Raw genomic sequence first — 23,069 nt, forward strand, 5'->3', positions numbered from 1 at the left:
CACAAGTAGTATTTATGAATAACTTCCATCATGCTGCTAATGATCATAAGCTCAAGACCATAATTATGGATCGAAGATTTTAGTAAAATGTCACTATGACATAAAAACACAGTATTCAAGAGGTTCATAACCATAATTCTTCGATAATAAATCAATCAGTTAATGGCCAAAAATAAAAATTTTCCGTTGATATATGCAGAAAAAAAGCGATCACACCTACACATCAGCGAGTGCCACAGTAGTTTTTTTTTCACTGTACAGCATGTACAAATTATTGACTACACATCGCCACCAAGTGGTCACAATGCAGAAGTACCAGGTGGAATTGATCTGGGATTTCTTAAATTATTAAGATCCGACCTCATGCAAATATCAGCTTCTGAAAAAACGATGTAATGAGACTGTACTGATGAGTCAGAGACTGTTTTTACCTTTCTATCAGAAACACGTCAGTGTTTGTGGAAAAAAAATCTGATATTATGTAGTGACACCATTTGACCGCAGAAAATAATGAATTAACAATAGGTCATCTCGGCTGTGTGCTTCACTGATAATGTCATTATTGTACTATCGGAAGGAAGTCTGGGCACTGAGCCATAAATTGATTGATCGTGACCTTTAAATGTTTCAGATTGTTCTGCTTCAGTGTGGATAACCGACTGTCAGCTGGTCGTTTCACACTGAAACTCTTTCAACATGGAGGTTAAAAGAAGGAGACATTACAGATATCTGTGTTTAAATGTAGGAAGACGTCCAATGAAAATAAATACAGTAAGAACAGTGGAGATTCTTGACCAACGTACAAATAATTAGTTACTTGTCATCTCTGCAATTATGAAGTCATCTCAAGAGAATATTTCATGTCTCTCACTAATCAGGGGCACCAGAGAGCTTTGGGGGGCAATAGGAGCAGAAGAAGTTTGGGGGTCATGGGATGCCTTTTACCAGCAGTGATTTTTGACAGGAGATCGCCTTGAAAATATAAAATGAAGAGTGTAGCTATAAAAACTTCCTTCCAAGCAGGAGGAGCATGAAGAGCAGGAAGTGTAGGGCCATAGACCTATAGAATGTAGAGTTGTATAATGGTTTACGAGCTGGAGTCTACTTCTAAATTTCTATGTGCTCCATGTCTTCTTCTGCATTTTTGGTGTGTTTGGTGAGTTACAGTGCCCCTAAAGGCCTGTCATGTGTACTACATGTCCTGAAGCTCGAGTTGAGCCGTGTTCATAGTGACGTGTGGACAGAACTCTTTTTGAGAACCCTGGGGAGACAAAAAGATAATTTTGGCTCTGTTGCATCACCAGCAAAGACAAACACTCGAGGACAGAGACTGTTCAGAGACCTGGTAATCAAACTGAGGCCACAAGTGTGTTTATCAGTGTTCCTGGATTCATCAGACCATCGACATGATTTCCAAAACACAAACACGTCTGTCTTCATATGTGGCTTCATAACCAGACGCCACACAGCAGCAAAATCATTTGACCCTTTTATCTACCAGTTAGATAGAGAAACAGCAGGAAGGTGCATCACTTCACAGTGAATCATATATAGTATTGAAATCCTTCCACATTAGCTTATCTACAGCCTTGTTTAAAAAAACAAAAAACAAACTGAACAAACTTATCAGAAGAGTACCGGTACTTAAAAGTTCCCTTTGAGTCAGGTTTAGTCCAAAATCACATGTTTGCAGTGTAATTCAGGCCAATAAACCCCGAGGCAACTTCTGTCCTTCTATTCATGATGGTTACGTGTGTGTTTCCCCCACCACAACCAACAGACATGAGTTCACCTTCCTCCATCCTTTACCCGCCTCAGGTTTTACGCTCACGTGTCTTTTAAACCATGAGGTCATATAAGTGTGTCCTTCTTTAAACCAGCCCAAGAAGTACACCCGTCTACATGCTGCAGCCGGTTTGGAGTGGTTTAAGTGAGCAAGGTGTTTCTCATAGATACCGAGAAGTCCGAAAGTCGTTACGTGTGTATAGGATTACCTCGAAGACATTACGACAAAGTACAATGAATCAATAAATCAATGTTAACGGAGTCTAATGGATGGTAAGCGAACGCATCGACTGCAGTTTGTGTACATTCACTTGAGAATATTGTTCCAGTACAAATAAACAGTATTTTGTATTTTCCTGGGTTTGTAACAACAGCTAATTTGGGATTAGGATCTGGCATCTCATGTACAACTGTATCTAAATAAACAAGATATGTTATTTGTTTTAGTCAGCCCAACACTCAAAACTTATCAACTGAAATGCTTCAAGAATTATTATAATATTTTCAGCTATTGTATATTTGTAGATTCGATTTTTATGATATGTATTATTAAAAAATATTAAACATGCTTGAAGTACTTGACTTTAGTAAATTACACAGCAAATTACAGGATTGTTGTCTCGTTTTTTTGGGATATATACGAGATGGGTGTTTGAAACAAAAACCTCTTTGCTTCACCAGTTATGCCCCATCCAGCTAACACAGCAACAAAAGCATATAGTCTTTTGATAGTAAAATACTTCATGGACACCTAAAAATAAAAGTGTGAGCTGCAAGTTTGTTTGACAAGAATCAGAATTGGGCAACATGAGAGATCCAGAGAATTCAGAACCTTTGCAGCAACAAACAATATTTGTGAGGTAAATGCACCGTGACAAGATTTTTAGTGATGCAGCAGATTCAAAGTGAAATATACGAAAACATACATGAATGCTTGCAAAATGTTGCAAAAACAGGACTTTGTTTTTGTGACATTTCATGGCATTTCATTAAATATGGCATAATAGTGAATTTGTACTCGATTTTCCACGTTTTTTCAGGTTTTGTTAATTAATATAAAATTAAACCTCTTTTTTAGGTATCCCTCACCACAAAAAAGTTGTTAAGCTGACATTTCCCTGATCCGACTCCCAGGAGTTACAATGCAGGTTGCATGAGGCCCCTGGACTGGTTCAGATGCATATATTTGTAATGTTAATGATGTTTTGAAAGGTGCAGCTCTAATTATGAAGATAAATTATGTCTGGTTGTTTTAATCCAACCCACTGATGTTGGTTTTTTTGGGCCTTTTACCTTCATCGTTATATGAAGCACATGCCTCTCACCATGTCTTTGAAGGCGTTCTCGATGGCCCCGATCACCAGGCTCTCGTGTGAAACCTTCTTCTCAGTGAAGAAGCGGGTGGGTGGCGTGCTGGGGGATCCCGGAGCGCCAGCGGCGCCCCGGAGCGACGCGGCCCTGGTGAGGGCACGCTGGGATGTCACTGTGAGATGCTGATTGATGGGTTCCTCCCCCAGGCATGTGGGCGGCTGCAGACTGGGGGAACACAGGATCTCCATCACCTCCTGCAGGTGCAGAGCCACGTGGTGATGGAGGAGGCGGGCGGCGACGACAGCCGCCCCAGAGCCGGCGTGGCCGTCGAACAACGCCCAGTAGTGGAAGGTTAGTTCCTCAGAGCCATCCTGCAAAAACAGGACATGATCATCTATTATACTATAAGCAGACTGCACAAAAGCTGCAAAAAAATAACATCTATATTTGATTTCAAAGAAATGCAGTCACATATTGGTTGTATTTTTCACATTTTGCGTCTTTTTTTTTTCCAATGCTACTTCAATAATGCAATAGGTTGTTGAATTATTGGCAAAAAATACATTTTTACACTATCAGCACATTATTACACGTTTATTATTATATCTTTATTGAATCATGATTCGTAATTATTACATTACAGGTTGCTTTATTGGGTGATATCTTCAGAGCTCTACAATCATCCAAAGCTAACTTGTGAAAAATGAGTCATGCTGAAGTCAGTGTTTGACACCTCCAATTGTGTGAAAGCTCCTTTCTAGACTTATTGGATCTAATGCATGAGATGGCGAGTGGAAACACTTGCGCAGCGGCCGGCTCAGTGATCCGATCTGAACATAAATCTCTCCGAGGATGTAAGACATCCACCATTGAATGAACCTCCTCTGCTGTGATGTGATTGTTTGCTCCAGCATCAATGGAGCTTTTTAATGGATCCGGTGTGACGCAGCACATTTCCTCACAGTGTACACCGTCCTCTGTGGCGATCTACAAAGTCCCCACCTCTGGCATAATGTTTAAACAGACTGTCCTGTGATCCGGCTTATTCATTTCGAACCTTTTTGATTTGCCGTCTTCACAAAAAAGCTGAAACTCTCTGATCTTACAGCCTCCTGAAAGCGGCGATCTAAAATCGGCTTTAAGCCCGTCACTTTCAATGTGACCTCAATGTTCTGCGATAAAGCCTCAAATATCACATCGATGCTGCATGCAGGCCATAAAAATAACCTGTTGTGCTTCCCCTTCATGTTTCTCATCACTGAGCACAGATCATTGCTCGCACATACAGTAGTTCTGCACACTACTAATGTGCAGATTTTCTAAATATAGTGAAAGCAGATTCTACAGGCAGATTGCATGAAGCAAGCAAAGAGCACTCGACTTCTCCTATTGGTGTTCCATCACTGCAGTAGTGAGTCATGAGACACTTGCATGAGCTTGCTGTAGGCTCTGGCAGGGGCCTCGGTAAACCACTGCTGGCCTGAGAGGAAATGGTGGCAGCAGGATTACATTACTGAAAGTGCTTTAAGAGAACAGTGAAACAATTACAGAAATTCCAAAGTGGCATATTTAATGACAGGATGAGCCACCGTGTCAGGAGATTTAAATGTCAAGAGGGTAGAATCAACGTTGTCGACAACTGAACGAAAAATGACGTTGACATTTCACGTCATCTGTCACGTTGCATTTTCATGGTCTCAATTTGACTGACATAAGGTTTTCACTATTATTGAGATTATGCACGGTTCTATTTTGCAAAGAAGCAGTCTCAACGTTCCTTATGAAACAAGGTAGATTTTAAAGTTTGAGTGAGGGGAGCTGTCGAAGATGAAGTATAGAGGACGCAGAGCTTTCTGCTCCAGTAATCTGCTGATGGGACAGAACGAGAGGACGAGAGGACAGCGGGTCCTATCTGCCAAGGCCCCGGGGACAATGTGAGGAATGAACTCAATCTGATCAGTACCTGGACTGTATCACTGATGTCTGGCTGAAAAGTGGAAGTTTAGTTTGTTATAAAAACTGCTCTTTAGTTCGTCCCACACAAAAGAGGGACAGTTTCATCGACTTATTTTTACTGATTGAGATTGTTCAAGACTTTCTTTCGCATCATTATGAAAGGTACCGTATTCTATGGTGTCAGGAAAGAGTTCAAACACGAGCACGGCTTCCTTCACGTCAGACCCACCAGATTCTCACGGACGCCCAGGCTCTCGCCGTTCGGCAGGGAAGACCTCCTGCGGGTCGTGGGCGTTCGGTTAGGGGTGGAGCATCCTGAGGGACGCCTCTTGACCACCAGAACCTCACAGCAGGCCTGGTCCTCGTTTAACGTGCTCTTCCCCGCATTGATTACCCTAGAACAAAAAGCGAATGGCAGAGGAAGACACAAGGAAGTCAGAGGTACTTTCACATGATGAGCAGACACTTGTTTATCAGAGAGGAAGCGTGACATTGATGATTAATGGAACAAGTAAAACCTAAATGCACACAGTACTCAGAATAGCAGTGGTGTAGTGGTTAAATGTGGGAAACGACAAGAACGTCTGGGGTAACGTTCTATATGGAGATTGCATGTTTTCCATGTGCATGTGTGGAGTTTCCCCCTGTATTCTATCATTTATAGTCATGCTCTAAAACTGGAGCTGAGAACCTGTGCGTCATTGTTTTTTTAAAGCAATGGCATTAAATAACTTTTATTTTTATAAGTTGTATTTATTGCACAAACAACAGACACATTGCAAAGAAAGACAACACCTCAGATTTTATGAATAAGGTACACAAATGTACATGGATTTCACTTACACAGCAGGTTTCCACAGTTTCTTTAGTCCCTGAAGCGAGCTACATTGTTAATCACCTTCACACACACACACACACACACACACACACACACACACACACACACACACACACACACACACACACACACACACACACACACACACACACACACACACACACACACACACACACACACACACACACACACACACACACACACACACACAACCAGTGATGACAGCTGCCTCTATCGGCGCTCAGTCCGTCCGTTGGGAACAATTTGGGATTGGGTGTCTTGTTCAGCGATACTTCAACTTAAAGACAGATAGGAGATCGAACTTGAAACACTGTGATTGAACTGCAACCATAACCAACTCATTCAGTCGCACCAATAAATAGGTTGGAGACGTTTAGTGGCATTGTAGAAGAAATATGTGAAAGTAGCATAATACACTTCTATTTCAGTAAAAAGAAATATATATATATATATATATATATATATATATATATATATATATATATATATATATATATTCATATTACAAAATCTCGATAATACAATAACGTAATAAATGACACATTTTGGTCAATTATGAAAAAAGACTTGAGGCAGTGTCCATGTGTTTTGTGAAAATAAATGCACAAGTATGAAGATAAAAGTATATATAAAATGTATCACTATTGCTACTGTTATAGCCCGAAAATATAGTACCCAGTATTTTGGCTCATTTCGTTCTAAAAAGACAAAAGGAGGCAAAAATGAAAGACTAAAAATGATTTGCATAGTCTATATTGTTCTTGTTGGTGTCAATTAAAAAAGAAAAAGCGGGTGTGAGGGCGAGTGGTGAACAAGGGTAAGTTGGCACAGGGTCTTTGGGTGGAGTTTGCATGTTCTCCACAGTTTAAATCAGTAAGTTAGCTGGAGCCAGAACGAGAGATGGAGGTGACCTCTTCTCCGTCTCCTGCCCCGATGATGAACTGCTGCCCTGCCTGTGTACGCTGCCTCTGCTCCAGCTGGGACAGGCTCCACGCTCCTGTGAGACGACTCTGGATGAAGCACGTACAGATGGAAGATGGACGGACGGATTTCCAGAAAGCCTCAGAGGGATGTGAAGGATGAACCATTTCAAAAGACATTACCTGTCCACTTCACTCACATCACTTCAAGTGCATCTTTCCATCACAAACTCAACTACTTGTGTGTTTGATTCGACTCGGCCACTAAGGGATTATGCTTGAAATACCACAAAACGCACCTTTTGTGAATCATTAATGATTTCTGTTCCCAACATGGCTGCAAATACAAGGACCTAAAGCTGTGCCATCACTCATTTGAGTGTTATTCATTAAGCTTCAAAGTAATCCTGAAAAGCAGGTTTTTTTTCTTTAAATTCTAATTAAAGCGAGACAATGTGCAAAAGCCACGGCAGACACACAAACCTTAGATAAACATTTTGATCTGAGCCGCGGGCATGTCGGGAAGAGAGAGAGAGAGAGAGAGAGAGAGAGAGAGAGGGAGGGAGAGAGAGAGGGAGGGAGAGAGAGCTAAGTACTGCATTATACAACACCTGGCAGATGGTGCACTGCTGTAGATGGAGACAAGCACATGTTGCTGAACAAAACTCCAGGCAATCTCCATTTAGCCACAGTGCAGGAGACGTTAGGTCCACAAGCTCCGTAATAAAATAACATTATCAGTAGATTATAAAATTAGACCGGGGGAAGGCAAAATAAGCAAAAGCGGGTGGAGGACGAAGATTTATTAAAAACCTTTTTAATAAAAGCTACTGCCTACAATCTACTGTCAGCCAATTGTGTACCTTGTAAATAAGACATTTCATGGCTACTTGCTGATAAGAGCGGCAGTACTGTTTACTTTCTGAGGGAGGAGTTGACATAAATAGTCTCCTGGGTTCATGAAGAGCAGATATCCTCCATCTTCACCTGAGAAAACACAGCGGCTCATAAAACCTGAGCGGAAACTGACGGGCAGACTTCTGCCCTCCAACATTTACTTTAATTGCCGGCTAAAATTCCCTGTGCTAAAAACTAACAATAATACACTCCTCATAGTTTCTCAACAAAACAGTTGGGGGGGGGGGGGGGGGGGGGGGGGGGGACACACACACACTTTGGTGACACAGCTTCCCAAACATTATTCTGAATTTACGACTAAAACGCAAAAGAGCCGTTTAAATCAAATGATCCTTTAAAATGAGGCTAATACAACTCGTTATGCTGTGAAGAACTATATGTTGTATTGAAAAAGTTTAAAGAGCATAATTTACAACCATGGATCTATTAATAAATGTTACACTGCTTTACCAGTTCTTTTCACCATTTAATTTTTTTTATTTTGGCAGTTTTTCCTCATTAAAGTTGTTTTGACCATTTTTTAAAAGCAGTTTTTTCCAATTTTTTCTCCCAAATTCCAGGTTAGTCAGTGATCTGCAGTCACAGATAATTCTAATTATTTGCCAGAAGAATTGCTCATATAGTTAATGTTGCTTGGCGATTTTTAGCAGATGTATGTCTGCAGATCTTCAATTACACATTTATATAGTTTCTATTTATAAACATTTATATAGTATATATGTTTTCTTGAGTTTCTTCCACAAAACACTCCACCGTTCTCTATCCTTATGCACCATTTCCCACACTCTTTTCACATATGAATTTAAAAAAACAACAAAACAAAACAAAACAGGGAGGACAAGCGCTCAGGTCTATTTTGGAGAAGAAGTGAAACTGAGCTGATGAAGCGAAAACAAGAAAAGCAAAGATCCTGAAGTCAATCAAATTTGATAATAGTACACCCCTACACTACCCATTTACATCTTTATTGTTGCAAATAACGAAAAAAACAAACATTTTTTTTGCATTTTCTTAATTCACATCAATGTTGTTTTGTCCTACACCCAAATAACAAAAACAGTGACCATTTATACAGACAAATTGATGTAGTTGTCTTCTCCTTAAAATATTTTTTTTAACACATTTAAATTTGGGGATTAAAAAAGAAATGATAAAATTGATACCCAGACCGACACTGTCACTTTGCGTGACAGTTAAAACGGGGGGGAAATGTGAAAGCTACAAAAAAAGTATTGGCTGCAATTGGATGTAATTTTCATCACGTTTAAACATGTTGAAAACAAAATGTGCAGCAGGAGTGAGACAGCAGATCCTTCTGAATGCAGAGCAGCCAAACATTTGACTGATTATAATTTCCAGTCCAGGTGTGAAGAGGCAAAAAAAAAAAGAAAAGAAGTCCAGTTTCTGCTGCGGTCACTGGCTGATGACGTCTGACAGAAACTGAAGATGGTCTTTCCGACGGCTGGGTAATGCCGAGGTCATGTGAGGCGAGGTAAGGCAAGGTGATGGCGCTCGCCGTGAAGCCAGCACAGGCTTCAGACCTGGAGGAGAATATAGTCACTCCCACATGTCTGAGGGCCACAGTACGAGAGCCAAATCAGGAAAAACTTAACTTGCGAGAAAAAACATTCCTGTGGATTAAAACCACCTTGTCAAAACTGATAGCTGTGTCCTCATTATTCTCCTGACACATCGTCCTTGTTTCGGGAAGACTTAATGGTTTTCACCAGGTGCAAGGCGATGTTTTAGGCTTTCCCCCTCCAGTTTAATGTTTTGGCACTTTTGACACAAAAATTGCTTTGTGGTTTGAGAAAGTACGGAAACTGCAGTACAAACTATCCATTTATTACCGACACTGCACACGCCTCGTGCTACCTAGGCTTTCAAGCACGCAGACAAGCAAATGTAAACACCACAGTGGCCAAGCTACTCTAGTAATACACTTTTCTGCTCCTGAGGGCAGCTGCACAGATGAGAGTAGGCTAACTTGTTGACTTTTGACTGAAAGTCACAACAAGAAAAGCATCTTAGTGAAAAACTTCAGGCTCTTGGGATTTCTAACCACTATATAGGAATAGTAGTCGGCGACACCGGGGCCCGTCAGGAGACTGTTCTCTCTCCCTTTGTCTTTACCCTCTACAGTGCAGCAGCTGAAGCCCGTGCTGTATCATCACGGACTTCAGCTGCTACACTGACACATGTCATCTCCTGATGTTTCCCCGGCGGCCCTGCAGCAGTTCTATGTATGCAGTTGGATGTATCTATTCTATTCTGTGTTATGCTGCCTTCACCCACTGTCAGTGGGAATCGGCTCCAGCTCTCTACGACCCCGTTGGATTAAGCGGTGTAGAAAATGTGTGCATACATTGAAGTCTATTTAGTTACTTACATGCAAGACCTTAATTTCAAGTTTCAAGTTATTTTGCAGAAATCAGCACGACAAACAAAATTCCATGCTTTTGAAATGTTCCATAATTCATGTTTTGTAAAACAATATATATAATTCATTATATTTTATGCGATTTTAATGTGGTCATAATTCTTTGCACTACAACAAATGGTAAACATTTTGAGTTGTTGTTATATTTAGATTGTTACACTTTTTTTCACGGGTCTGGCCTGCCTAATACCAAACATGTTTCCATTGAAATATGAAAGTTTAACAAAATTCAATTTGAAACGTTTGAACTGAAGCTGGTGGTGGAAGGTGGTGGTGGTGGTGGTGGTGGTGGTGGTGGGGTGTAAATGGCCCTTGCAAACCACTGCTGTACATAACAGTATAAGAGTGACACAATTAGTGTCAAATCAATGCCGCCTTGGTCCTCATAAGTCTGAGCTGTTTTCAGAGTTGCGGAGAGGAAACAATCAAAGACCTACAGTCTTTAGTTCTTTGTGTCAAAGGTAAAATCAGGGCAGCTTCGAAGAGCCCGAGTTTCATTTTCAAGTTGGCTTTGTGCATTGTGACATTATTGCACAAGTCGTGGTTTAACGTTGTTTTTGCAGAAGTTCTTTGACCGTTTCACACTCAGCTCTGCTACATTATGCCAGGACTTATAAAGTTACAATGTTCTTGTGAATCAAACCTCTTCCTGTGTTTTCTTAAGAGCTCGCCAACAAACAACTGTTCTGAATGAGAACATGCTGTTTAAGCTGGCTTGAAAAGTTGTGATAACCTGGAAACAGTAAGATACGACGTTTCCGCCTTTGTTTTAACGAACGCTGCAATAAATGGCTCTGGTTTTAACTGTTTCTTAGACCATTTAGTTGTGATACCCAAAATAAATCAACAGTGGAGTTCGATCGCTGTTAAACTGGACAACCACAGTGAACTCCAGCTCACATATTTAAAAATACAGCACTAATCTGCTCTGGATCCTTCATTATTGGCGCCCTGTTGCAACAACTAAAAGTACCTTTGAGTCAAGCCAAGATCTAGGCCAGAAAAAAAAATAAAAAATGTAAAAATCACCTGGAGGCACTGAACACAGATAATAATAGCTCTTCAACACAGCTATTGAAACACTGGATTGTCCTTAGTGGATTATGAACTTTTATCTTCCCTTTGATTCAGTATTCATGTTTTGAACATAAAAGTTTCGTAAATCTCATAATTACACCTAGTTTGGATGAATACATTTTCAAACAACCCCCCCCCCCCCCCCCCCCAACCCATTTCTGTGAGCACACTGGTATTTGCTCTACTGTACATCATCGCAGCACCGTTTAATTTCTGCCTTTCGCATTTGCATGCTTGCCTTCTCGTGCCGTTTCTTCCACGGAAAATTAAAAGTCATCATAAAAGATGACGATCACACCAGTCTGATGATTATGGATGTGCAACACATTTTTGATCAGTCGTTTCTCAAATTTTGTTGGAAGGAGAAGTAGTGTGACCCGAAACGGGATTACCAGCCTCCGAGCAACGTGCTGTGTTGATTTAGCAGAAACGATGCAAGAACATGTGCCGAGTCATGTGACTGAGCACTGGGAGGCTTTTGTGTATTTGAAGTGGCGCTCATGTGTCTCCAGTCGAGCATGAAATTCTTCACAATGAGGGAAAGACCTTCAGTGTTTATAACCCTCCAATGTAAACATACAGTAAAGTATTTCTCCCCCCCCCCACCGCCCCCCAAAACTTGCCCACTTTAACTTCTTTCACATCCTGCTTCACATTTTCAAACCTTTATGAGCTCTATTCACTGAACAGAGTGTTTTACTGGTATGCCTTCATGTACGAATGCCTCCTGGCCCGCAGACAAAACACACACTTAGTTTGCACACGCGTTTAGCTAGCAGACACACACATCGATTGGATATTGATCGAACCACCACCGAGGTTGCAGCGTTAACAGCACCAGGTCAGTGAGAAAGAGACTGAAGTGGGCGGGAACGCTTTGTCATCTCTGTTTCCTCAACACAAGTTTACCCACTGGTCTCCTCGGACAACAAGCCAAAGGTCGGAGAGGCTGAATAGAGGAAAGAAAAAGGGATGAGTAACAAAGTCAAGGCGACACCGGATCTTTGCCATTGATCAAGCGCCTCCAATAAACCTGACTGAACTTCTGCAAGCTTCTGTAAACAAGAACTGACTTTGCCGTGACAGGCATTATTGGTCTGTCTGCTGTATTTTAAATATCCACCTTTGAGTTGTTCTCAGAAGTACAAGGCGTCAGACAAAAACCTGCCTCAATCCACCTTTGATAAAGAGCTTTTAGCTGTTTGATGGCGCTACTTGACACCAGCCTCTGTAGAGAACAATTGAATTGTACCTTTTTTTGCAGATATCCATCCACCAAGTATTGTGAGTCATTGCACAGCTCAGTATCTGATAAATGCACATTTCCACTTAACTGTAGAGAAAATGTATCCACTTCTCATCCAATTAGCATATCAATAAGCATCATCTTACCATGATGGGCCACTATGGGATTAAGATCTAACAAGTACACATGTCCAACATATGCACATCTCACAGCACTGTGAGACCAAAACAACGTTTTATTTTATCGGATTGTTATTTTGGAATGATGATTCTATGAATGAAAAATGTCTCATATTGATAACTTTCAAATATTTCCTGCAGAGCATGTAATTAAGCAGAAGAATATCTAAAAGGAAACACAAATTATAGCAGAAGGCATCACAAGTGGAGGCAAATTAAACCCGTGTCAATAGATTGACATTCATCTTCAGCCTAAACTTCCATCCAAAACATACACGTATAATTGTACGTTTGCAACTGTTGGTTTTAAAGAAACTAAAATGCCCAAAGAGCCCAAGCAATTAATTAACATGCATTTTTCAACATGACCGGCTCACTAGCAAACAATCTCATCTAGAAACCACTCTGTTCTCTGGAGGCAGTGTGTACGACATTAACTTTTCTTATTGTTGCATTGCTCAGAAACTTTTCCTGGTCATTTATGACCCTATAAATCATTGCTCTTTTACAGTCAACGCAAATAGATTCTAATAAAGACTGTGGACCGCCTCGACAATCTCTGATTTGCCAAATATTACCGTAAAGCCCAATGCTCGTGGACCAAAAAAACAAAAGCCATCCAAATAAACAACTGCTCTCGATTCTCAATCAAACTAATAAAATTAAAAAAAGACAGTGATAATACATGCAAGAATCATCAGTGGTCAGTGTGTCTCGAGGGTAAAAAAACTGACTGAGAAGAAGGTGCAGTAAATGTAGCCTCTGTGCCAAACGGAGACGTGCAAGCGAGCAGGAGAAAACTGGGTGACACAAGTTGGAGTGAGCAATACCCACTGATCCATTCAAACGATCATGCTCATTGGACCAGACAGCACACCCACTCAAGATATGGCGCATGAGAATCCTCCTCATAAAGCAGGGATGGCTCATCACCGTCTCCACCGGGGGCAGAGAAATAACCCCAGATAACCTCGGAAGGCCGAGCGACGCCTTCTCGTGGACAAGTATGTGAGTGGAGTGAGAAAAGCAGAGCTGTGGAACTCATCCTGCATGAGTCAACGCTGAGGTTTTACTAAAGCCTTTTCTCATGGTCTTCAAATCTTTCATTTGTTTCAGAATGAACAGCCAGAATGCCAGATTAGAATAAACTGGCAATCAAATAACTCCTCTATGCACAATCTGAGAGCAACATAAGAAGATGGTGGAGGACGCATGACACCAGGTTAAGATATAATACGGTTGTAGGTTGTTGAGTGCCGTGATAATGATACGGTTCGCAATCACTACAAAAACTTAAGTAGATGACATTAATCTCTTCATACATTAAGATTTTTTTCTTCCAAATAACAGTCGTCTTTCCCTTGCCCCCAGCTTGTTCCATGTCATCTTCCAGTCATCTTTTCTTGACTGATGTATTTCTGACCACCAGTTATGCAACAATTAATGCTGTCACTCAATAGATTTTTGGGGGAATTAAGCGTGATTTATTTGACTCTTCTTTCATATCGGAAATCCTATCATTTTGAAATAGCAGAGGATGAAAGTTTAATGCACGGAAACCCCAATTATCACAGTTCAGTGTTTTTGCAATATGTATACCACGCATGTTTACGACACTACGTGCAGCACTAATATCAGATTTTACCTTTAAACTATCTGTTTGATGAAAAATGATGACGATCAGAATGATATTGGTCTTAGAAACAAGAAAACGTTTTAGTTGGTGGTGTAAAATTTGTAATTGCGAGTGTCATGGTCATTATCTCTGATGTGGGCTCAGGTTTTCTCCTCAGGCTGTGATATTTCACAACAACAACAAAAATCCTGCTGGTCAGCCAGCTGTTGACAAATCCCCCCTACGGCTCAGTTCTGACTGATGCTGAGCAAACACACGCACACGCACACGCGCACGCGCACACGCACACGCGCACGCACACACACACACACACACACACACACACACACACACACACACACACACACACACACACACACACACACACACACACACACACACACACACACACACACACACACACACACACACACTAAACAGAAGTATCCATTTATGAACCAAAGACACCCTGTAGAATTAATTTGTCCCATTTTAATTTAGCTGATTTTTACACAGCAAACCAATTAAACTGACGGATTTTGATGAACACAGACCACTACACAATAGCAAGTGGGGCTATTCGCTGTAACTAAAATTCAGTACATACATGAATGTTCTAAGAATAGAATCTCTTTATCGTTCATTCTTTTACTTTGAGATTAAAAAATTTTCCACGGCAGATTAGCAGGAGGAGGAGGAATGAAGGAGGAAGTGCACGAGTCCTATAGATTCACAGGATTTCTTCAATTGAGGGGAAGGAGGGACCATATGGAATTATCCGGGTACTTTAAGTCAGAGGATTTACACTTGATTGATGGATATCTACTATATAATAAAATGTAAACCAAACGTAATATATCAGTTATAATTTTTTTACCTAAATTTTCAAGGTCAATTGTGCTTGTAATTTCACACTGGAGCTTACAATTTTACAGCTAAATCCACATAAAAGTAATTCGATTAGTGAGCGCTTTCTAAACTTTCTGAATGTCAGTGAAGTGAAAACACTACTCTTCTCTTTGTTCCCGCTAAATTGAGCCGAATGTAAAGCGTGATTTGAACATCTAAACTGGTTTCACAGCAGGATGGATAAACACGACAGTCTGGATGCAGAGTGGCACGGAGGCTTCGTGCTCTCACGGAGCTCTCACGGAATATCCAACGCCATCGATTAGGCAATTACGTGCAAGGAGATAGGCAGTCGATCATAACAGCCTTTTGACATAACACTCTATGTTCAAAAGGGAAACCACAAGTCGACTGTGTGAACTTGTGAGTTCAGGAAACTAAACCTTCCTGTCACACTCAGTGCAGTTTGAGGATCGTCCAGAGGACTAAAGTATGACCTCTGCAGCCGAGAGACGAACCTCACTAACATCCAGGCCTAGAAAATGTATGTGGGGCAACGCGAGAAGAAATGACCTCAGGCAAAAGACATCACTTCAGTCTAATAGTTTGTGAGTTGCAACCTATCAGAAGAAGAAAACATGAAACACATAAAGAACAGATGTGAATAGTTTGAGCGCCGCATCGATTTGCCTTGAAGACAAACACAGCGGCATGCAAATCAGGAAAGTACTTGCTTTCATCTTCTATTAATTAGTGTAACAATTGAAAATATTTCACCAATTCTGCTTTTTTGTGAAGGTCAGCCAATGTTTGTTTGTTTGTTGTTTCTTCTCTCAAACCGTTTTAACAAACCACATCGATTTGCCCGCCATGTGTCCCACCAGCTGCTCTCGCTGCTTTCTATAACATGTTGTTTTAAAATACAACCCACCTGCGTAGCTGCAGGGACTCGGAATCTTTTTCCCATGCCAGAGGGTTTCAAAGTGTTGGGAGGGTCTCTTCTTTGGGGGGGGGGGGGGGTGCCATGAAGGTTCAAGGGGAGACGCTGCAGCAGGTAAAGTGTGAAAGTCAGCAGGAAGCCTTTTTCACTCCCACCATATTCATCCATGAAGAACATGGAAACTCCACGCAGAAAAGCCCTGCCCAGACCTGAACCCATGACTCACGAGTGTTAACCACCATCATGGAGCCCATGCATGATGTTTCCTCATCATTTTTTAAAACAGAAAATAGAATAAAAACAAACAACTGGGGTGTAATCAAGATGCTCAGGCCAGCTACATGTTGCAACCACAGAAATGTATTATTATTGATGTTGCCACGTTCACATTTCTGACCAATCACAAAACTGCTGTCTAAAACCACACCAGAGAAAAGTTCTGCCCCAGTGGTGCATTAAGAACAAGCCGTTTTTATGGCCTTTAATCCCAGAAGCCATTCGCAAATATGACTAACCATAAAATATAATACTATTCATACAATAAATAATCTACAGTATGGTTGTTAATAGGCTATGGAGTCACAACAGGATGACAGCATCCTTGTTTCACATATAAATCAATTTTAATAGCAGTTCCTTAATTATGTTACTTTTAATGGTTGACTCAAGCTCAATACTGAATGACGGCTATTACGTATGTATTTTACAATGATTCTAATATCACATGCGTCCATCGAGGGCAAACACACACACACAGTTCTGGACTGTGGGAGGAAACTGGAGAACCTGGAAAAAAAAACCTATGAGAACATGCAAAGTCTCCAAATAAAGTACCAAACCTAAAATCATTGCAGAGCAACAAACCAGGACATCAACAATATTCTGCTTACTCTCCACAAAAACAACAACAATGGTATGTTAAGTCCACCTATGTGATCAGGTTACACCAGATCGTTTTGAGACTCATGGTGTGCAACAATCAAAATGAATTACAAAACGACACTGCAGGATGAACTCAAACAGGTGGAGTGGTAAACATTGTCCAGCCTGTCTGAAAGTGCACTCGTCCCTGTGGGAATACAAACACCTTGACGCTCACTTCTGCCCATTTCCCCTCGAAGATGAAGCCTTCGCACGGAGGATAACCTCTATTTTTACGAGCCGATCACCTCGGCGTCGATTCGGTGAGGCGGTGATCTGGTCTCCGTGAAGGAGGCCGGATCAGGGAGACAAAAGCAGGCAGGTGCTGGTGTTTTCCGCCCCGGCGAGCTGGTCTCGGTGGTCCAGGAAGGACGCGTCTCTCCCTGGAAGGATGCTGCAGGAAAAAGATGGACGCGCGCGGGTTACTCACTCTGCGTAGCCGGTGGACCACGGCAGCCTCCGGGTCTCCTTCATGATGAGGATCGGTCTCGCAATGTGATCCGCCGAGCACTCGATCTCGTCCGGGGACAGTCCCAGGAACTCGGGTCTGCTGTACGGGTATTTCAGCGGCAGGTCCGAGCCGCCGGGATGGTCTCCGTTGGAGCCTCCAGCCATCATGCCCCCCATGAAATTGGCCACGGCCGATTTCACCCGCGTGAGCATGGTGCTGCGGCGGCGGCGGCGGCGGCAGCGGCGGCGGCGTGGGTCCGGGCGATGCGATCGTTTCCCCCCGGCACGGCGACGCGGCTCCGCAGCGTCAACAGCAGACAGAGACGCTCATCCAGCTCCGTGGGTGAACGCGGAAATACAAGGCAAACAGAGGAGACGCAGGCAGGCAGCGCTGCACGCCGGTCATGTGACTAACCGGGTGCTGCTGCTGGTGGATTTGGTGAACCAGTGAGCAGATTACTGTTGACAGTGCTGGAGGTCAAAGGTGCGTAATCCCGACGCGACGATTACCAACCAGGCAACAGGGCGCAACCAAACCTGGAGCTGCGTGACCCTCAGAGGAGAAGACCCCCCCATGGAGCAGAGCCTCACAATATGTGGTGATCACAAGACATCTCTGTTTACATTTCATTTCCGTGCAAAAGAGACAAACTCAGAAGGACAAGGATTACAGGGTGGCCTTATCAGAAGGTTGCAGGTTCGATTTCCTATCTATCTACACGTGGAAGTGTCCTTGAGCGAGACACTGAAGCACAAATCTGCTTCCAATAGGTGCATTGAGCGCCTTGCATGGCGGCATGGCGGTATCCTCACTTGGTGTGTGAATGGCGAAAAGGGCAAATTCAAATGCTTTCAATCCATCTCATTGACTCAACATGTATGCATCTCAACATATAACATTTAAGGCAGTGGTGTTAAACGTAAGGCCCATGGGCCAATGCTTTTGCCTGCAAGATGGTACAATCTGGCCCAAATCACCAAGCAAATGGCAACATTTTCAAAGAAAACTGTTTTTTTTAAAGAAATGTCTCAATAGTATTGAACACAACACAACATTGCAGCCAGAGCTGAGATATCACTGATGCTGCCATGAAAGATATAGCTGCCTTGTTGCTATTATCAAACCAGCCTCAAAATCATGCTGTCAGGGTGAGTTTGTAAACACATGTGTAATGCAGCAGCTGTAGAAGAACATTTTCAAACATTTCACTATATTTTGTACCAAAATGTTTCATTAAATTAGATTTTATGTCATTTTGGGTGGTATTTGTGAACATATTTACATTCTCATCATGTATACTCTGTGCCACAAAGAAACATTGTAAAGTTAAATTTTTAAACGTTATCATGGCACTATTTTACTGGTCTGGCAGACTCAAGAAGAAATTGGGCTGTTGAAGTAAAATCTTTGACACCCTGATGTAAGGAATTGATGAATTGATATTTTGTGAGACCACCACTTGTGATATTTGCCTTACAGGGGCCCTGAGTTACCCATTTCTGCTCAGCAGCAGGAAATATCAGGGAATGACTTGTCCCTGCATGATTGTAACTTAGTAATCATTTCATCAAAATGCACATTTGTAGAACTGAATTTAATGTAAATAAAACGTATCCACCCATTCATTCATACAGTTCAGGGCCAATTAAAGCTAGCAACGAGTGAAGGCACGATATAACCTGGTGGTGTGTGTGTGTGTGTGTGTGTGTGTGTGTGTGTGTGTGTGTGTGTGTGTGTGTGTGTGTGTGTGTGTGTGTGTGTGTGTGTGTGTGTGTGTGTGTGTGTGTGTGTGTGTGTGTGTGTGTTATATTTCTCTTTTTTAAGTATGTGAAGCACTTTGTGCTACAATTAATTGTGTGAAAAGTGCTATATAAATAAAGCTTGATTTGACTGATTTGTGTACCTGGCCATAGGCAGAGCGATGGACAACCACACACAGTGGACTGTTTGAGATAACCACATTATCTTTACCAAATCACACAGAGAACACGCAAACTCAAAAAGACCTGGCCCCAAACCTGGGTCATGTTTTTGCTCTGAGGCAAGTGAGCAAATCAATACACTCTTCTGTTTGGCACAGATGTGATAAATAACAAGCTACTTCAGGGAACTTAAATTCAGGTCATGCAAAAAAAAAAAAAAAAAAAAATAGAAATAAAGTACAAATAAAAACATCTTATTTTGAACCCCATGAACAAACTGGAATATATTGCAGTATTCTTCTTTTCTTTATTCATGGTTTTGGTTGATAAATTAATAAGTCTGAACCAGTTGCAGATTGTAATAAAAGACCGTGGGACCCTTGCAGGTTCACAGAAATCATTCCACAACAATCACTGTATTCTTTTCTTTTTGTTTAGACTTTAAATGTGTCGTAATAGAAGTGTAGTGGTTAGCACTCTCACGTCGCATTAAGAGCTCCCCTCAATAAATCTCCCCTGATGACCTTTCCCCATTGTTTTAGTGTGAAAGGGGCTCTCTTCAGTTGCTCTGGCTTCCTCCCACAATCCAAACACATAGTTGTCAGACTTATGAGGTTACTTGGTGACTCTACATTTCCATCGGTGTGAATGTGAGTGTACAGGATTGTTTGTCTGTTGGTGTTTGCCCTAATGACGGACGGGCCGACGTCGTCAGCGGGGATAAATCCAGTTCCACAACGTTAACTTGAATAAAGTGTGTATATAGGGTGGATGGATGTTATGTACATTATGGAAGTAGTGACTCCAATGATTTCAAAAAAGAAAAACACACTTGGAAAAACAAACATTTGATCCTCTTTGAAACTGCACAAGCAGTTTAGGGTGTTACTTGATATACGCTTTCATTCATTTGACAGTTCAGTCAATGTAATATTATTCCATTGAAATAGGAAGAACACTCTCACATCAAAAACAATCCCAACTCTCAATTTGTCCATCTGGATTTTGTGTCAGCATCAACTAGCCTCTGTATGCAATCATCTGGCTTCTTCTGTTTGTTTGTTTTTACACTGTTCAACTCACAAGTGCTCAAGTTGCAAAGTTGTCAAGATATTCTGACAGTGTTCTGATGGAGATTTATATCTGAGTTTCATAAGAATATTGATATTATTTGTTTTCTCTCTGAGACACAGATCTATCATCCTGTTGAAATGTGAACCTCTCTCAGTCTCAACTGTCAGACCAGTAGTTCCACATCACTGTCAGGCAGCCAGAAAGAATGCACTTCTGAATCAGTGAATACAAGCCACCACGTACATGAGGCACACAAAGAACCCGTCTCTGCTTGTATGTTTGTAAACTGTAATGTTGCCCTATAAGTTCTTGTTGGAGACGCTAACATCCCGGGCAAACGTGTGCTGTGCGTGTACTTTGACATTTTATAGATGTACGTACAAATAGTACTTACGAATACTGTCAAACCTCATGGGTAGAAAATAATTTCACAACTCAGTCCAAGAGACACTGGTCATGATCTAAAGCTTCAACTCTTGGGACCACTGTATACTTAATCAAACGAGAATTATTCATTTCAGATGTATTGGAAATATCAATGCTTTGATAGTCGTGGGTTTTTACAATCCCTTTAAAAGCCTTGGTATGTTGACACCACATGCTGTATATAAATAGCTTGGATACTGAGGGCGTCAAATGATTGAATTTAAATCTGGAATCATCCATTTATCATCTATCACACTCTTGCGAAAATGTATTGGTCATGAGGCACTGGACCCCGTCCCAGCTGAATATGGAAAACCCTGGACAGGCCGCCAGTCCACCTCAGGACAATAGAGACAGACAGTTCTGCAAACATTCGCACTTATGGCCGATTCTGAAACACCATCTTTGTGGCAGCAGGCAATAAGACATACCCTGACAAGATCCATGCCCATGCAGGGGAGAACCTGCAAACTCGGCACAAAAAGGCACTTGACTGCAGAATAAAACTCAAAATTCATGAAATGGCACTGAACACTTCATCTTTTTTCCTCATGTCTGTCACTTATTTAAATTATGGGAATGTATGGAGTGAAGTATTAAAGTATTTGAAGTATATGAAGTATTTAAAGCAGGCTTCCCCAATTCCAGGCCTTGAGGTCCGGTGTCCTGCATGTTTTAGGGTTCTCCCAGTTGCAACACACCTGAATGCAATAAGGGGCTCATTACTTGGCTTGTTTACAAGCTTGATGATGATGTCAACATCAGATTGAGGTGTGCGAAAGCTGGGAGAGAGCAAAAAAACCTAAAGAAAAAAAGTATTTTTCAGTGGGGATCGAGCTGGTGAGAAAGAGAGAGAGACAGAGGGAGAGAGAGGGAGACATGAGACGTTAACCATCATAAGTAAATGCACAACCCTGATCCTGACACAAAGGCCTAAACCTTACCTCAACCTTGCTGAAAGACCACATCTTCAAACACATGTAAACCACATTTTGGGCCCCAGACTGCAGTTTGGCCTGAATAACAGCGGAATACAACAACACACACACACACACACACACACACACACACACACACACACACACACACACACACACACACACACACACACACACACACACACACACACACACACACACACACACACACAGGAAGAGATTGTGAGTGCGGTCAGCTGACTTTGGCTCGCTCTCTCGACTGGCACCTCAGAAAAACGATGACTGTGGAGCCAAGAATGTAACAGAGATAAATCAAAAATAAGAATAACTCATGAAAGGTGACCCGAGTCACCGGTAATATAGTCAACAGGCAGTTTCCGTTAGAGAGAAATGGAGCACAACGGTACATTATAGTCAAAGTGATTAAAGGAAAGAAGACTGAAGGACAAAATGAGGAAATCAGGGTAGATACTCTAAGTAATATTCAGATGTGTTTTCCAGTAATTATGTTGATTGTGGTAGACTTAGGTTACAGTCGTTATAAAATAATACAGTTCTGTAAAAGAGACTAAAAAAAGACTTCCATTCACCATTATTGAGTGAAAACCATAGCACATGCAACAGACATTGCCCTTCTGTGTGGATCACATGCATAATGTTGTCTTGGTATTCTTATTGTTTCACGTCTCAGTGGAAATGTGATAGTTATTAAGTCAACTGACCAAGATGTGTGTCTAGACATCGTGAACTTAAACACATTCAGAGCTGAAGTTTGGAGAAGTATCCACGTGAAATGATCTGTTATACAATATCAGGGCCTGAAGAGCAGCCAACCCACAAATCAGACTGAGAGGCTTCTTTTCATTCATGCTGCAGCTGCAGTAGCAGCAGCATGGAAATGTGGAGTTAAGGGTCATATCTTGGAATAACTTTAGGAACAACGAAAAGACTGTCATATACTTACACAGACTCATCTGCTCATCGAAAATCTAGTCAGTTCAAAGGTTCACTTGGGAAATAAAAGGTTGCTCTTTGGACATACTTTACCTCTATCAACAAACCCGAGGGCAGATTCCAGAGTCACAGTTTCGTAATATCATTCAAAACTGATAGTAAGACATTGTGATCATTCTGAAAAGTCTTATTGTGCTCTTTCATTGAGAATGAATCCCATCTATCTTTCTACAGGTTCTGAGCTTTTTAAAGAATCTGTAATTATCGGACATTACATTCTTTTTGAGC

General features: G+C 41.5%; 1 protein-coding gene across 1 annotated transcript in view; it reads right to left on the reverse strand.

Moving 5' to 3' along the window:
• ppm1h (protein phosphatase, Mg2+/Mn2+ dependent, 1H) overlaps positions 1 to 17,679 on the reverse strand; it is a gene marked incomplete at its 5' end in the record, with an annotated part of 40,004 nt that extends 22,325 nt beyond the window's left edge. The window contains 3 exons of the mRNA XM_080504405.1: positions 3,111 to 3,467; positions 5,282 to 5,447; positions 17,447 to 17,679. Of these exons, the coding sequence (XP_080360531.1) occupies positions 3,111 to 3,467; positions 5,282 to 5,447; positions 17,447 to 17,679 (756 nt within the window). The remainder of the gene's footprint in view (positions 1 to 3,110; positions 3,468 to 5,281; positions 5,448 to 17,446) is intronic.
• Between the last annotated feature and the right edge of the window lie 5,390 nt (positions 17,680 to 23,069).

Source organism: Blennius ocellaris (genome assembly GCF_963422515.1).
Source record: "Blennius ocellaris genome assembly, chromosome: 11".
NCBI lineage: Eukaryota > Metazoa > Chordata > Actinopteri > Blenniiformes > Blenniidae > Blennius > Blennius ocellaris.